General features: G+C 39.6%; 2 protein-coding genes across 6 annotated transcripts in view; both read right to left on the bottom strand.

The window, feature by feature from the left end:
- LOC114558162 (sushi, von Willebrand factor type A, EGF and pentraxin domain-containing protein 1-like) overlaps positions 1–16600 on the bottom strand; it is a 191074-nt gene that overhangs the window by 74567 nt on the left and 99907 nt on the right. The gene's annotated exons all lie outside the window — the stretch shown is intronic.
- Positions 7060–16600, bottom strand: part of LOC114558164 (complement receptor type 2-like) — a 54703-nt gene continuing 45162 nt past the window's right edge. For all 5 annotated transcript variants that reach the window (XM_028581953.1, XM_028581952.1, XM_028581954.1 and 2 more), the window contains 4 exons: positions 9268–9318; positions 8766–8814; positions 7375–7491; positions 7060–7151 (listed from right to left, as the gene is read on the bottom strand). In XM_028581953.1, the coding sequence (XP_028437754.1) occupies positions 7401–7491; positions 8766–8814; positions 9268–9318 (191 nt within the window). In that variant the 3' untranslated portion in view covers positions 7060–7151; positions 7375–7400. The remainder of the gene's footprint in view (positions 7152–7374; positions 7492–8765; positions 8815–9267; positions 9319–16600) is intronic.

The following is a 16600-nucleotide window of genomic DNA, read 5'->3' as shown; positions in this document are numbered from 1 at the left end:
CCACATTACTGATGATTTATCTAAAATATAAGTGTGAGGATATTTTGTTAAAGCACCGATTGTCAACCCTAGAATATTGCCGGATATCGATAGAGGTATTTGGTCAAGAATATTGTGATATCTGATTTTTTCTATATCGCCCAGCCCTACTTTGAGGGTGGTAAAGAACTGTGCTTCTCTTGACAGGTTGATTCAGTCCCTTTACATTCCAGCTAGTAAATTTGAGTGTGTGTCCACTCAATTGGAGAGTGGGATTAGGACTGTTTTGTTAGATCATATTACATCAAGAGAGGCTATTCGTACCGGGGGTGCAAATAGACACTCCAGAAAGATAAAGCAGCAAACGTGTGATACAATAGCAAGTGAAACCTCACAGGATTGTCACAAGCTACCTTTGTATATATCAGAAGGCCCATACACAAACAAAGGATTGAAACAAAATGACTGGTAAAACATGCGGACAAAGAGACAAACCACAAAGTGTCTAAACGTGACGCTTGCACCTACGTTCGCGTACGTTCTGCGTGTGCGCGAGACGTAATACGTCTCCATAACAACAGGCGGCGCTAATCATTATTGTCGCCCCAAAAAATTTTAACCGGAAATGATGGAACATCTCTCTAGACCTAGTAAACAGCAAGGGGGTAAGCTTCACTTCAGAACTCGAACGTCCTATGGCGCCATTTTGATGCTACAAAGAGATCACCTCCCGTTAGCATTCCACTGACTAGCATTTATTTTGACGTCACTTCACAGTGAATAACTTTACATCTGAAGCGTTTAAAAACTCTATTTGTCCATTGTTTATTTCTAAAGAAACACGACAATGTATAAAAGGCTCCATTACCTTGTACCTCACGTGATGGCTCTGTAGCAGACGTTTTTGTAAAAATAGGCAGGCAGTTTTGGCTTACATGAGCTGTTTAGGTTTAATTACTAATGTTAACTAGCATTTTAGTTAGCAATAATTAGCCTGTGCCCATGTTATCTCCTAACATATACCTATGCCCTCCGTCTCTGTAAGATTGGCTACGATTGAGATTTCTCTTGTCACAGCTACCACAAGACTTACAACTTTCAGACAGGTTGCTCACGTCATATTTACGTTGTCTCTCTCAATTGGAGGCTGCGCAGTAACGCAAGAGATCACCGGAAAAGTGCTTCTAATAGCCTTCACTGGTCTCCGTCCAGAGCAACGGGATATGTTGGTCCATTCTTATATACTGTCTATGGTAAACACAGAGCACGCTGTTGTCAGTCCTTGTTTTCATCAGAGAGTGTTGATAGTTGTCAAAAAGGATCGTTGTTGTCATTACTCGCTGAACGGAAGAAAATACGATGGCTAGTAATAAGAAGATACTGGCGTTGTCAGCTCTCGGGCTTCTTCTTGTGGAAGAAGCACTGATTTGCTAGTCAAGGGCTAGCACTCCACCAATCAGATTGGTCATTGAGTCAGACTGCCCACTGGCTGATTCAACAAGTCAAATCGGCCAAAATGGATGCTGACGGCTCCTCCAACTCAGAACGGCACGGAACACACCGAACAGACTCGAGTCACCGACCTCGCCAGACTGTCCCACGGCCGATAATCAGGTTGGTGTGTCAGAGCCTTAATGAACACAACATCAAACTCCCTAAGAAAACTTTGATATTAACTCACTGCTCGCCCACTGGGCCAAGTGCTATAAATGTGTCAAATGTAAAGGTTACAAAAGCACAGTATTTTTAAAGGAGCATTCCGGTCGATTTCAACACGTAGCTCTGTTGTTTTGTAAATTTGCAGTGCTGTCAGTAGCGAGAAAAACGAAAAAAAATCGGTGTTGCCTACACCGTGTTATCCTCCTGCTAGCGTTAGCACCCAGGAGGCTGAAACGGGGCAAGTTTTAAACGTGCTTTTAGCCTCTTAGCATTTTCGAAATGTCAATCCAAGTGTCTACCCATGTGAAGTGATTCCTTCCCAGTGAACACAGTGAATCTGACTGCAGAAGATGTGAAAGAAATGCATAAAAGTTTTGCTAATTCAGCTCTGTTTAGTTCCGGTGTTGAGATGGCAAGATTTGGGGACTTTGTCTACAAACTACAACACCGAAAAGAGATACAACAAAAATATGTATTAATTTAATGATTAAATAAGGTAGTGTCTCCAAACTTACCTCAATTATAGCTTGTCTCCTGCTAGTTGCAGGATTTTTTGAAAATATTGTTGTATCTCTTTTCTTTACGAAGCACTCATCTTGCCGTCTCAACACCGGAACTAAACAGAGCTGAATTAGCAAAACTTTTATGCATTTCTTAGGCACTTGTAATGACATTTTGAACATGTTAAGAGGCTAAAAGCAAGTTTAAAACTTGCCCGGTTTCAGCCTCCTGGGTGCTAACTGTAGCAGGAAGATAACACGGTGTAGGCAACACCGATTGTTTTCGTTTTTCTCGCTACTGACAGCACTCCAAATTTACAAACAACGTGCTACGTGTTGAAATCAACCAGAATTCTCCTTTAATCCACATTAGCAATAATAAAAATAAAAAATAAAAAATGCTTGCAGAACTTGCATAAATGAGGGTTACTCAAATGAATGATTAGGCTAACTGATTGACACTTGTGACGTGCCACAACGACCTTCTCAAGACAGCCCCTGAAAAGTAGCCTATACAAAGTTACCGATTTCCACAGTAAAAGCATATAGCCTACCACAATCGTATACTACTCTGCTGGTTCATGCACTGCAGTGTTGATGAAGGCCATTGCTGCATCCGGATCAGTGAATTTGTGAACCTCACCTGAAGGCTTCGTTATTTTCGGTTCAATCGGGAAGAAAAGTCTGAATCTGATTAAAGGGTGCTCATGCAGAATCTTCTTTACCGACACGAATGCTGCACGTTTCTTTGCAACCTCCGCCGTGAAGTCAGGAAAGATAGACAGCCTGCCACCCTTCCGTGATAATGGAGATGCCTCAGCTGCTCGTTGGAGAATCTGGGGACATGATAGTAATGGACTCTGATGACAAATGGTGGCTTTCCCTTCTTCGGCTTTGGACGGAGAGAACGATGCACCCTGTGGAGTAAAGGCTTCTCCTCCAGCTCCAGCATATCCTGATGTAGTTGAGCAATGAATTCAGTAGGACAAGACCCTTCATCTCCCTCAGGTATGCCTAGTATGCAAAGGTTGTGTCTTCTCTGCCTGCCCTCCAGATCATCGCATTTTGTTTTTAGTGCACACACTTCTGCGGATAACTCGCTAAGTTTGGACTCCATGCTAGCGACAGTGTCGCTGTGTGTTGTGGCCCAGCACTCCAGATCATGAAGAGTGGCGCTATGCTTATCCACTGTGGCCTGCAAGCCAGACAAGGAGTTTTTAAGCTCTTTAACAGCTGTGATTTCGGTACGGAGATTGCTGGATAGGGAGTCCACTTCAGAATCAATTTTGCCACATATATCACCGTCTACAAACTACAACACCGAAAAGAGATACAAAAATAGGCATATTAAGTGCTTAATATAAAGAGACACTACATTATGTAATCATAAGTAATACATATTTTTGTTGGATCTCTCTCTGTAGTTTGTAGATGGCCCCTAAGCACTCTTCTTACTGCCGTCTGCTCGTAGAGACAAATGTTATTTCTCCAGGTCGGAGGACAGCTCGTCTTGATTAATGTCCAGCTACAAATATTTTTGACATGCTATACTATGACTTTTGTTGACTTTCTTCAACATACTATACATATACTTTTTTCACATACCTTTAAAAATGTTATTACATAATATACTAACATTTTTTACATACAATATTTTTAACATTCTATACTGACATTACTTTTATCCCATTTTCTGATATAGGCCTACTATAGCACTACTTTTTTATTAACTTATTACATACTACACTGATTCTTTTGTGACATATTACACTCAGACCTTTTTAATATTTGTAATAACTAGGGCTGTCAGCATTAATAATTAAGTTAATTGCGATGCGATTAAGGCCCGAGCATAACGCGTAAATGTTTTTTTAAAATCGCATTAATCACATGCCGCCATTTGTTAATTGTTTATTTTTACTTCACTCTGCTTCGCGTCGTGCCTAACCGGTTACTATTTTGACCCTTTGCCATACTTCCTCGTAACACATCCTGCTGCTGCAGGCTGCGTCAAACTAGTGTCCCCCTCGACGGCAATGTATAAGACGGGTCAGAACATGCCAACTGTAGTCTTAAAAACCAGAGTCTTCTACGATGCTGACAGGTCTGAGGTTAGTTGCCACCCATTTCGCAAGAGCGGTAGTAATTTTTGGGCATTTGGTTCCATCCACAGGTGATGGATGAAACCATGATGGAGAAAGACAGCAGCAACACAATTCTGAATGGCGCTTTTTATTTTCCAAAACTCCCGGACGGGTCGAAAGCCATATGGACATTGTGTAAAGCCGAATTAAAATATCACCGAAGCACGTCAAGCTTGAGCTACCAGCTACAAGCTAATTAACGTGACTCAGGTTGATGCAAGCAGGTTCAGGCAAAGCACTATTTTGGAGAGTACTATTTGCCGACCTCTGGATGAAACCAAATCCCAAAACATTACTACCGCTATTGCGAAATGGGTGGCAACTAACTGCAGACCTGTCAGCATCATCAGTCAGACTCGGGTTTTAAAGACTATGGTTGGCATGTTCGGACCAGTCTTATACATCGCCGTCGAGGGGGACAGTAGTTTCACGCATACACAGCCTGTACGACACGGAGAAAGCAGCCTAACTGGAACTGCTGCAAAGTGATCCAAGGTGATCACTGGACATCAGTAAGTAAAGTAAGTAAGTTACTACACACTATATTGACTCTAGATTCAAATCTGTGACTATATTCACACATTTTTCTTTTGTTTACAGTAAATAAATAAATACAAATATTAAAATCATGTTCATAAAGTAACTTTCTTTGCATTCATTTGATTCCCAATCAAGATACACAGATACTAATTGCTTTCAATTGTTAATATGTACTTAAAAACAGTTCTTAAATAGAAAATAATAGAATTTTAATCGTGATAAAACATGCGATTAACTATAGAAATTCAGCGATTAAAAAAAAAATTAATCATTTGACAGCCCTAGTAATAACATACTATTCTCGGCAGATCGATCCCTGGTTGTCCACGTGTCAGAGCATGTTCTAAATGACTCCAGATGGTTGGCCACACCTGGCCTACAGTGTGTGAGTGAATGGCTGAATTACAGGCAACAATTGTAATAAATGCAGTCCATTTTGTTTTATTTCAATAATTATTTACAAAGACTGATGTCAAAATAAAAGCTTGCCTCAACAAAATATAAAACTCACTGAGATGTTGACACACAATTTAGTTTGATAAATACAGATAAATAGCCAGGCAAGGCATTTTCAAATCAGAAATCAGTCTATTCAGCTTTATAGTGTCCTAATACTCTTAAAGTATGGGGGGGTAGTGTGGCGGTATACAAATATTAATCTGACACTCTAGAAGAGAGATGTCTACAAAACCAATACCTGTTCAATTATTATTTCTTTTAATTATTAACTTAAATTGTTCCTTGTCAGAGAAAACAGTTTTAACTTCATTTGGTGAAGCTACACAACAGACATGGCAGAAACAATGTGCCAAAAACGCCATTAAACATGACAAATTATTAAGCATACACAGTTAAGGTAGGCCTACAATTAAGCCTCTATTAACAAACATTCAACAACTGACAAACAAACTAAAACACTTTTTTGAATAAGGCATATGGAACATGCCTTTTATTTAGGATCTATGCTTGGGATGGTTTCGCAGATCCCATTGTTATTTACAAGACTGGAGGACTGGTTTATCGGCTAGAAGCCTCTCATTTACACAATGTATTATTATATCCATTCCTGTTACACAAATTGTGACATTTCTTATAGAAGTAAATAGAGGAAAATTCACTGTGTTCTTAAGCATCAAACTGAAACTGATAAGACTTTGATCTGTTTTAAAGTTTCTAAAGTTCATACAAAAACTATTAAATTGTAACAGCTGTATTTAGGGTCTACTCTACTGATTTTGCTTGTTTCAAGCCATCGGTGTAACTGAGCTGCAATGGGCAAGCTGAGCTGTGCTCTAAGCTATAGTGCAAAAGTTTAAAATAAACATGGAGTTTAAAGGGGCCGTACTCGACATTCAGACCATTAATATAGCAGCAAACAAATAATTGCTATGTGAAGATATAGTGGGAGTTAGATAATGAAGTCCCACTCCTTAAGGCCTTTTTATGCTTCTGCGTAGAATCAACGGCGTACCCCCACAGACCCCTCTGCGTCTATGCCGGACTCTACACCTAGCCTGACGTGCACCTCTCGAAAAATTTAACTACCCGTCGCTCGGCCATGGCTTGGTAGCGTTGCATTCCCCGACTCATTTCCTGCTTCTCCTTCTCCATAAAAAAACATGAAATCAAGGAGAGGGTTAACTTCTCCTGCTCCAGATTTCCCACCGTGGTCAGAAAGAACAGGGGAGACACTTTGTTTCTCTCACTAGGACTCTAGAGTCGGCACATGCTCCTAAGCTAATCGCCGTCACTCTCTCACTTCTCTCACTTCTCCCACACACACACACACACACACACACACACACACACACACACACACACACACACACACACACACACACACACACACACACACACACACACACACACACACACACACACACACACACACACACACACACACACACACACACACACACACACACAATATAAACACTAAGCAAAAGCTCTGCGTGGAGCCTGCGCGGAACCATAAAACAGCCTTTTGTGTGTTGCTATCCTAATTTCTCTGTTCTCTTTCAATAGCCGGTTTATAACTAAAACGTAGACATTGGGGAACGTTCTGTGAGAGCCTTGTGGAGGCAACCCTATCCCGCTGTTGTTTCAGTATTTCAAGTACAGCCCCTTTAAGCCTCTGATATACAAGAAATCTCATTCCTTCATAATTGCAGCATGGAAACTCTGCTGTGATGTTGTAAAAAAAAATTTGGGGGGTGATGATTTCCCTGAGCCTGTGCACAGGGACGGCACAGGTCAGTCAAAGAAGTCCTCTTCTCGACCAGCCCTTTTTACTTCTAGTAATGTTGGAGATACAGGACTGTGATGCTTACTACAGAAACAAAAAAGCAAAGAAAGGAAATTTTAATTTGACAATTTTAGACAAATTGTAAAAAAAAAACATACAGCCCTGTGAAAGAAAAAAAGGGTTTTAAGTGAAGTAACACAGGCAGGTGTCAAACATGTAAGTTAACTGCTGCAGATAATACAGAAGGAAGAAAACATTAGTAATGCATCATGGACATATATATATAAAAAGCATCGGTCAACATTACCATCCATTTATTTGGCATAAATGAGTTCAGCTGTGCTTGGCAGTCTGTCCTTGTAACGGGAGTTCTACATCCTCTCTCTCTTTTGGAGACACATTGTCAGGAGAACCTCTCCCACAGCTGTAATCCAATAATAACTGGTCAACGTTGCTGCTTATGTACGACCAGGCAAATAGGAAGTGAGGAGACTTTAAGGAAGTCCAGAGAAACACACTCTTCACCCAAAAGACTACAAGACCACCCATATTTAAAGGAGACCCACACCAAGACACAAGCCCTTCACCAAAAAGTTCAAATAGCCGGTTTATCTTCATATCATGTGTTCTGGTGTTCCAAACTTTGAAATTTGATTACTGTAATAATAACTTAATGTTCACAAAGTGTGTAAAGAACACAACCTCTTCAGCAGAAGGAAATACGACTATCATACCACCAAATGCTCCGTTGTCACATTTCCATCATATTTCATTACACACAAACTACACCAACAGGAACACACAACAAAAGTAGTTTCCTCAGAAACATTTCCAAAAATGTGACATACCAGCAGCCACCACTACTTTCTCCTTTTGCACAAATGAGTCAACGTAAAAATCCTTTCCATGACATTATGTGCTGTTCACCCAAGATCAAGTTTGCAAATTACACTAGCAATAATGACAGGACATCATTTCTGTGACACTCGCAAGGTGCCTCTAGTGGCAATGCAACCAGTAGCTTTCTGCAAGCAGGCATTCCTGACCTGATAGGTGCTCGTAAGCTGGGCGCAGTGTGACCCAGTATTAAATGTTAAATTAAAACCAAAGTATTGAAATGGTTCGTAGATGATTAAAATATAAAGCATCTATTTCACTTCACATTCAGGGGCCGCACCAAATGAAATGTAATTTATATGCCAGTCTATTACTAGAACCTGTGCTTCCTCTGTCACGCAAATGTGTGACATCCATTAAACATTAAATGTAGCAGAGTATTAACAAAAAAACGTCATACCTAATGGTCAATACTTAAAAAATGCTTCATGACTTGGCTGACAAGTTTATCAACACTTGATTAAAACCACCAAAAGGAACTTGGGGCAGCGCTCTTTCTACAGAGTGATCTCCAGCACCGTGTAAGAGAGTGTTTTGAGGGTTTATTACAGCACCCCCGTATGACAATGTTGAAACTGTGTGGTAGAGAAAACCTTCAGAAAAAAAGCGTTACAAATGCACGTGCACAAATATCCATGCAACACTTAATAAAACTTGACAGACAGAGGGAGTGTTAACAGAATATAGGCTAAATGCTGACCAGATCCAAAGCAGACATCAACAAAAGGTTGGAAAAGCCACGACAGGGACAAAGCCATTTTTAAGGGTTAGTCGGCATAGCTAAATAAGACAACTTTTTACCGTTGTTTCTTGATGTATACCACGGCTCCAACAACGATAGCAATGAGGACTATTTTAATGAGAAAAAAAATTTACATGTTTTGAGATGATGTAAGAAAAGATGATGAGCTTGTTTAAATGCCTACCATGAAAAGGGTTTTGGTAATCCCAAAAGGCTTTGCTTTTATGAAATTATTGCTTAAAAAAAAAAAAAAAAAAAAAAAAAAGGGACTTTTGCTATTTGTTAGCATGCCAATTCAGAAACGACTATTTAAACCTTAGGTGCACCTTTCATAACAATATGTACAAAACACAAACAGTAAGTGACAAGGTGACACATCAAGCCATTAATACATTCGTATGGTATTTTTTGGCCCAAATGAGAACATAATGCCCTCTCCAGAACACCATATCTACTGTAGTATGATCATGCGGTTCTTGTAAGGGAATCATGATCTCATTTGGGTCAACGTTACCGCTTTACATTCTTGATCTACTGTTCAAAGATGAAGTTGAAACTTACCAAGAAAAACAGTTACACTCAAGCCTATAGCCAACGTATCTCCATGATTGCCTGTAAAAAACAATAAGGACAGAATTGTGTCAAACAGTGGTGCTAATCTGCTACTGTGAAAAAACAAATTAATTAGAATGACTTTGATTTACCAGGGTCAGTCATTATGATAAACTCTTTGGTAATGGCTATAGCTGCCATAACATCACTCAACAAAACACATCGGTAATGGTCATGTGTGTATAAAAGTATCTGATGTCTTTCATGTAGTCATGTTGTGGTGTATAATGTATTCATGTACCGATGTATTTATGTCAGGCTCTGAACAGACTGTGGCAACAAATTTACTTAAGACCCTCTCCAGTGGCTCCTTTTGACAAAGAGTTATATGGAAGTGAATAATGGTTATTTTTTGTTTTGCATTTTAAGTTTTATTTAGTGTGTAGTTTGTAGGCCTAAAGTCATTCTTACATTCTCCATTTAGGCTTACATTTCAATCCATTAAAATATGCATCAACTAAGAGAAAAATATCAGAATTGCTGCAGAAAGCATAGCAAATGTACTTTTATGAATTTGTTTAAATCTCCAAACTCTCACTAGTGTTGCTGGTTTTGTGGCAGTTCAGGAGATTGTAATGAGTAAAAAGGCCCTGGAAAGTCCTTCACAAATGGTAATACATGAAGTATTGGTTCAAAAATATCAAAGCAGCTTTTCTATAACTAAATTGTCAATGACATTGTATTGATCAGAAAATTTAAGATTTGTCACTCTCAAATGGCTAAAAACCTCGCCATATTAATGCATGCCTTATTAGTCATGTTGATAAGCTGATTTACACTTATATAGACTTAGTTACCTTCATTATAAGAATCATAGATTTCAGATTTCTTTGAATTATTTTGGGACAAAAATGGCTCTTTTAATTGGAAGGGTTGCTGACCCCTGTACTAAAGTAACAAAATCAATTGCTTTCAATTATATACATTGCAATATATATATCGCAATATGTTTAAAATCCCAATAATATCATATCTTGATACGGATATAATATTGTATCGTGGGGCGTCTGGTGATTCCCACCCCTAGCTTTACACATTTTGAGAAAATTATATCACCACTGTTGAGTCAAGATTTTATCTGACAAAGCAAAAAAAAGCAATGATATACCTATGATTAATTTAATTTTTATATTTCTGGTACTGGGAGCCGTGTTGACTTGCATAAGCAGCTTCCGGCCCCCTCGGGCTCGATCCATTGTGTTTGTGTTAAGGAAGATTTACACTAAAATATGTTGAAATGAAAACATCTGAGGCAAGAAATATAGTAACAGAATCTTTGATGCATACTTGATCAGCGCTGTCTAGTTCAGCAGTTTGATCGCAGTTCATAAACCGTGACTGAGTTGCATTAAGGCTCCTCGGCTGTGATTGGTTGTTTAAATGTGGGCGAGGTGGAGAGAAAATGCCATTAGGTCTGTCAGGATATAGTGAGAGTTTCAGCAAAAACAACATAAAAATGTATTTTTTATAAAAGTTACCTACTTGAACCTGTAACAGACCTGCCAACCTTGAAGAAATTTTGAGTACAACACCCCCCCTCCCGTGCGCACGCACACCAATCATGACAGCCCATTGCCAATATACGCTCCACCGTTGCACTCACCAATGAGAAACCTATGAGATACCTAACACCACACTACATAATTTCACCAATCAAGAATCATTAGTTACTCCATAACCTTATACAAGTAGACCATAAATGTTATACAATTAATGATATCACTCCTAACATTGAATTGAAAACAAACTGTTGTACAGGAGGCATAGCACATGGAAACTTCTTCCACCTGAAAATACATTGTTTGGCTCATCACTACCTTCTAGATTACAATAAATTATTATTACGGTGTAGAGGAGTGGATGACTACACTATAAGGTTTCTTTTCAGCACTGTAGCCAGGATGACAGATAGCCACAGCTCTACTGAGCCATCTATTCCTCTAGCTCTGAGTAGTGATGACTTCATGAGCTTCTTTAATGATAAAATTATAACAATTAGAGATAAAATTCATCACCTTTTGCCCTTAACTTCTAACAGTTCATCTTTAAATGCAGGACCGCTAGAAAGAACGACGACTCCCGACATATACTTGGACTGCTTTTATCCTATAGACCTTCAACAATTAATGTTAAAGATATCCTCAGCTAAGCCGTCTACCTGTCTCTTAGACCCCATCCCAACGAGGCTACTCAAAAAGCGTTACCCGTGGTAAACACTTCATTATTAGATATGATCAACATGTCCTTACTAACAGGTTATGTACCGCAGTCATTTAAAATTGCTGTGATAAAACCTCTTCTGAAAAAACCCACCCTAGATCCTGAGGTCTTAGCAAACTATAGACCTATATCTAACCTTCCCTTTCTATCCAAGATCCTTGAGAAGGTGGTTGCTAATCAGTTATGTGATTTTCTACATAGCAACAGTCTATTTGATGATTTTCAATCAGGATTTAGAAAGAATCATAGCACAGAGACGGCACTGGTGAAAATTACTAACGACCTTCTAACTGCTGCAGACAAAGGACTTGTCTCCATTCTTGTTCTACTAGATCTTAGTGCTGCATTTGACACTATTGACCATACTATCCTGTTACAGAGACTGGAACACTTAGTTGGCATTAAAGGAATCGCACTAAGCTGGTTTAAGTCCTATTTCTCTGAACGATCCCAGTTTGTTAATGTTAATGATAAACCCTCCAAGCACGCTAAAGTTAGCCATGGCGTTCCTCAAGGCTCAGTGCTTGGACCAATTCTATTTTCCTTATATATGCTTCCTCTAGGTAATATTATAAGGAAACACTCGATTAACTATCACTGTTACGCAGACGATACCCAATTATATCTGTCAATTAAGCCAGATGAAAGTGGTCAGTTAGCAAGACTTCAAATGTGTATTGAGGATATAAAATCCTGGATGACCCACAATTTCCTGATGTTAAACTCAGACAAAACTGAAGTTATTGTGATAGGACCAACGCACCGCCCGAACCGTTTTCGAAAGATATAGTTACTCTGGATGGTATTACCCTGGCCTCCAGCACTGCTGTCAGAAATCTAGGAGTTATTTTTGATCAGGATATATCCTTCAACGCCCACTTAAAACAAACCTCAAGAATAGTCTTTTTTCATCTTCGTAACATTGCCAAAATTAGGAATATCCTGTCTCAAAACGATGCTGAAAAACTAGTCCATGCATTCGTTACTTCTAGACTAGATTACTGCAATTCCTTATTATCAGGTTGCCCAAATAAGTCCATTAAGACTCTCCAACTGATCCAGAATGCTGCAGCACGTGTTCTGACGAGAACTAAGAGAAGAGATCATATTTCTCCTGTATTAGCTTCTCTGAATTGGCTTCCAGTGAAATATAGGATTGAATTTAAAATCCTCCTCCTGACTTACAAAGCTCTAAATGGTCAAGCACCATCATACTTAGAAGAGCTCATAGTACCTTATTGTCCCACTAGAGCACTGCGCTCCCAGAATGCGGGGCTACTTATGGTTCCTAGAGTCTCTGGAAGTAGACTGGGGGCCAGGGCCTTCAGCTATCAGGCTCCAGTATTATGGAACCAGCTCCCAGTCGGGGTTCGAGAGGCAGACACCGTCACCACATTTAAGAGTAAACTGAAAACCCTCCTCTTTGATAAAGCTTATAGTTAGGGGACGAGGAGTTGAAGCGTCCACCTAACCCGCCCACTGCTTCTCCTCGTAGTCATCAGTTTTTTTTTTTTTTTTATACTGTATAATTAATAATCGAGCGAGAATAGAGGGAGGCAGGCCAGTACAGCCCGATCCGGTTGGGGGGAGTTCTAGCCCGACCAGGCACCTCTCTTTAACCTGCCTCTCTTAAGTTATGCTATTACAATTCTAGACTGCCGGGAGGCTGTTCCTCCCTAAGACACACTGAGCTGCTCTCTCATCTCTACTTGTTACTTTTTGTATGCATCCTGTCCCAGAAATGCTTGTTACTAATCTAGCTCTGGGGAGTTTACTCCCCGGAGTCCTTATATTTCTTCTTCGCAGAGCTATGCTCTGCGATTCTCTGCATTTCCGGCCGCATCCTGCTGCGTCCTGCTGCATCCGCAGCCTCCACCCGTGCTCTGCAGCGCCCACGTTACATCCCGCAACGCCCTGCTGTGATGTTCATACGCACAGAGTAGTCAGGATCCGGTATAGGAGACTGCACTACTCAGTATGACACGATGTGCCCTGCTATGACATGAACTTCCACGATAACCTTCGAAGTCAATGTGACTTCTAATGTGACTGTTATCACCACTGTTCATCACGCCCCCAACCGGCCCGTCAGACACCGCCTACCAAGAGTCTGGGTCTGCTGAGGTTTCTTCCTAAAAGGGAATTTTTCTTGCCACTGTCGCAATAGCCACTGCTAATGCTTGCTCTTGAGGGAATTACTGTAATTGTTGGGGTTTTGGAATTTATAGAGTGTGGTCTAGACCTACTCTATCTGTAAAGTGTCTCGAGATAACTTTTGTTATGATTTGATACTATAAATAAAATTGAATTGAAAATTGAATTGAAATTGAATTGAATATAGTGAAACTACTATACAAATGTTTTCTTATATCGGTCCAATATTTTGTGCCCATATATTTGTTAGTCTAACCAACAGGAGGCAGAGAGAGCTAATAAAGATGAGAGTTAGACCAGGTTAACACATAGCCTTCTTCTGATTACTAGGGGTGGTACGGTTCACAAAACCCACGGTTCGGTTCGTATCACGGTTTTAGGGTCACGGTTTTCGGTTCTTGTTATTTTTTCTTTTAATCTTTAACACTCCAGAAATATACTTCAGCATACGGTATATAGCTTAATTATCCACAATGTAGGATACAGTATTAAATAATTATATAGTTATATCATGTAGCTAATCATGCACAAACTGAATTTGACTTAACTTTAAGCACATTATTAAGACCATCTCTGAGGAAAGCTAGCTGAGATTTTGATACAGCAACAGGGAACTTATGTGCCTTTTTTTTTTGCACATGAAGATTGAAATATTACAGAATATCAATTGAAATAACTTGCATTTATCAAACTACCAACTTCAGTGTAGCTCTTACAAAAATGTATCCTTTAAAAGAAAAAGAGAGGAACTCTTAAAGCTCCGTATTTTGAATAAGTCAGAATACGTTAAACATAAAAACAGTTTACATTGTTAGTTCATTTCCTATCCTGGGCTGGGACACACATACGGTTTGATAAAACCTTCTTTCGCACGAAAGGGAAACACACTGAGGTCACATACGGGGCACCTGACGGGCACGAGGCCACATTGCGCATGCGTCGAACTGTGCGGCACATACGTTCCGAACCGAGACAAGCGGACCAAACGGTTCGGATGTTTTTTCATGATTACTGAAGGGAAATTAAGTAGTTTAAGTAATGATTTACTCATAAAGCAACTTTAAATAGGCCTAAAACAACTACTAAAAAAGCACAGATTGAAGCCTGACAGAGACACAATTATAGGCTAATAAATAACATATACAATATTACGGTTTCTGAATTGTAATGCTTACACTATTGTGTTACTTTTATCAAAATAGAAGCAGAAGTATTTTTGGCAGGTAGCTTGTGAATTTCACCACTTTAATACATCATAATTTATTCATAATATTTTGTATTATTAATCTGACGCTGCAAAGTAACTAAAGCTATAAAATAAATAGTTAAGTAAAACGTTCAATAGCCTACTTGACTCTGAATTGTGGTGGACTAGAAGTAGCCTAATAAGTAGGAGAAAATGAAAAATACCCAATTAAAATTGAATCAAAGTAGCAGCCAACATAAAATGTAATATTACGTGTAGCAAGACTAAACATTAATTCCCGACAGGTTATCGGTCAGTTGCTGGGTCACATTGCTGTTGCCACTGACCGGACACAGAGGTTGTCAGTTACCGTCTGGTTCTGGTTCTGACCACGGAACAGTGACGGGACAGCTCGCTTCAACGCAGCGTAAACAACTTAGGCAAATAATGTCCGTGTCGCAAATGTATCCGTCTCTGCAGTCATTTCAACCACTGAATTGTAACGCGTTACTCCCATCACTGATAGACACTATGAACGCTTTTTCCTTATCATCCATTTATTTTTAATATCATTATGTTTCGGGGGGTGGGGAGTATTTGTTTATGTGACTGTGTTCGTTAGCTGTTGCCCCTTGGTGACTGATGTCGATGTCTGTCTTGCACACGGTGCAGAACGGATGAGGAGGTTCTATATGTATATGTCTCTGTGAGGTAGCTTGGACATGTGGAGGAAAGGCCATCTCTCCCGTTAAGAAATCGTTCCGAACCTTTTTTTGAGGCGGTTCAGCCATGGCATGCAAGCCTACAGTTATCCGGACAGCCTGGATTGCTGAGGCACCGAATTGAATTAATCGCGCGAAGCATTTGGCTAGGAGGGGCAGGTGGGCGAAGGGTTAAAATGCAGCGCTCTGATTGGCCGAAAACTTTTCACTCCACTGCTCAGCGGCAGAATCAATGTCATAGATGTAGATTGCATAGAAACTGAAACTGGAGAAATGCGAGATGCAACAAAATGCGTACCTAGAGAGCAGCGAATCGTACAAGCGTACTTAAGGGTCAAAATGCGTGCCCAGTACGAAAAATGCGTACATGTTGGCAGGTCTGTTGTAAAGGAAATATCAAAAGAAATGTATATCCATTAGGGCTGGGATGATATGCTTATGTCCAGATTTGATTCATTCAAGATAAATGGCTGCCAGTTTGATTTGCGATTCTGAAGTATTGTGATTCGATAGTATTGAGTATTGCAATTTTTCCCCTTCCTTTAACAAAAACAAAAGTTGAATTACACACAATATCATGAGACATTTCCAAAATGAATTGTTTTCTACGAACAATGCATCACGTCAGTCAGTCTGACAATGATTTAATTTGTAAAGAAGTACATAAGATGAATTTTCTGTTTCGCTCCGTTTTGCTGGAAACTGATGATTTAGTTGCCGTATAATCAAAATATTTAGGTCAATCATTGGTTTAAAAACGAAGAAAAGAAAAGATTCTAGGGAAAAGAATCAATTCTAAGATCATCTCACGCAAAAAAAAAAATCACGATAGATATGATTTTTGATTTTTTCCCACCTCTAATAACCATTAATGTAATCAAAACCTAAATAGCTCAGTAGAGGTGGCAGTAGTGTGGGGTGCATATGTGGTGGAAGAGTGTGCTGCTGAAGGCAGTGCATGGTTACAATTTAATTCAATTTGCATAGTTCTAACTGAAAC

This window comes from Perca flavescens, chromosome 7 (genome assembly GCF_004354835.1).
Source record: "Perca flavescens isolate YP-PL-M2 chromosome 7, PFLA_1.0, whole genome shotgun sequence".
Classification (NCBI taxonomy): Eukaryota; Metazoa; Chordata; class Actinopteri; order Perciformes; family Percidae; genus Perca; species Perca flavescens.
This window is presented reverse-complemented; position numbering and strand designations above follow the sequence as displayed.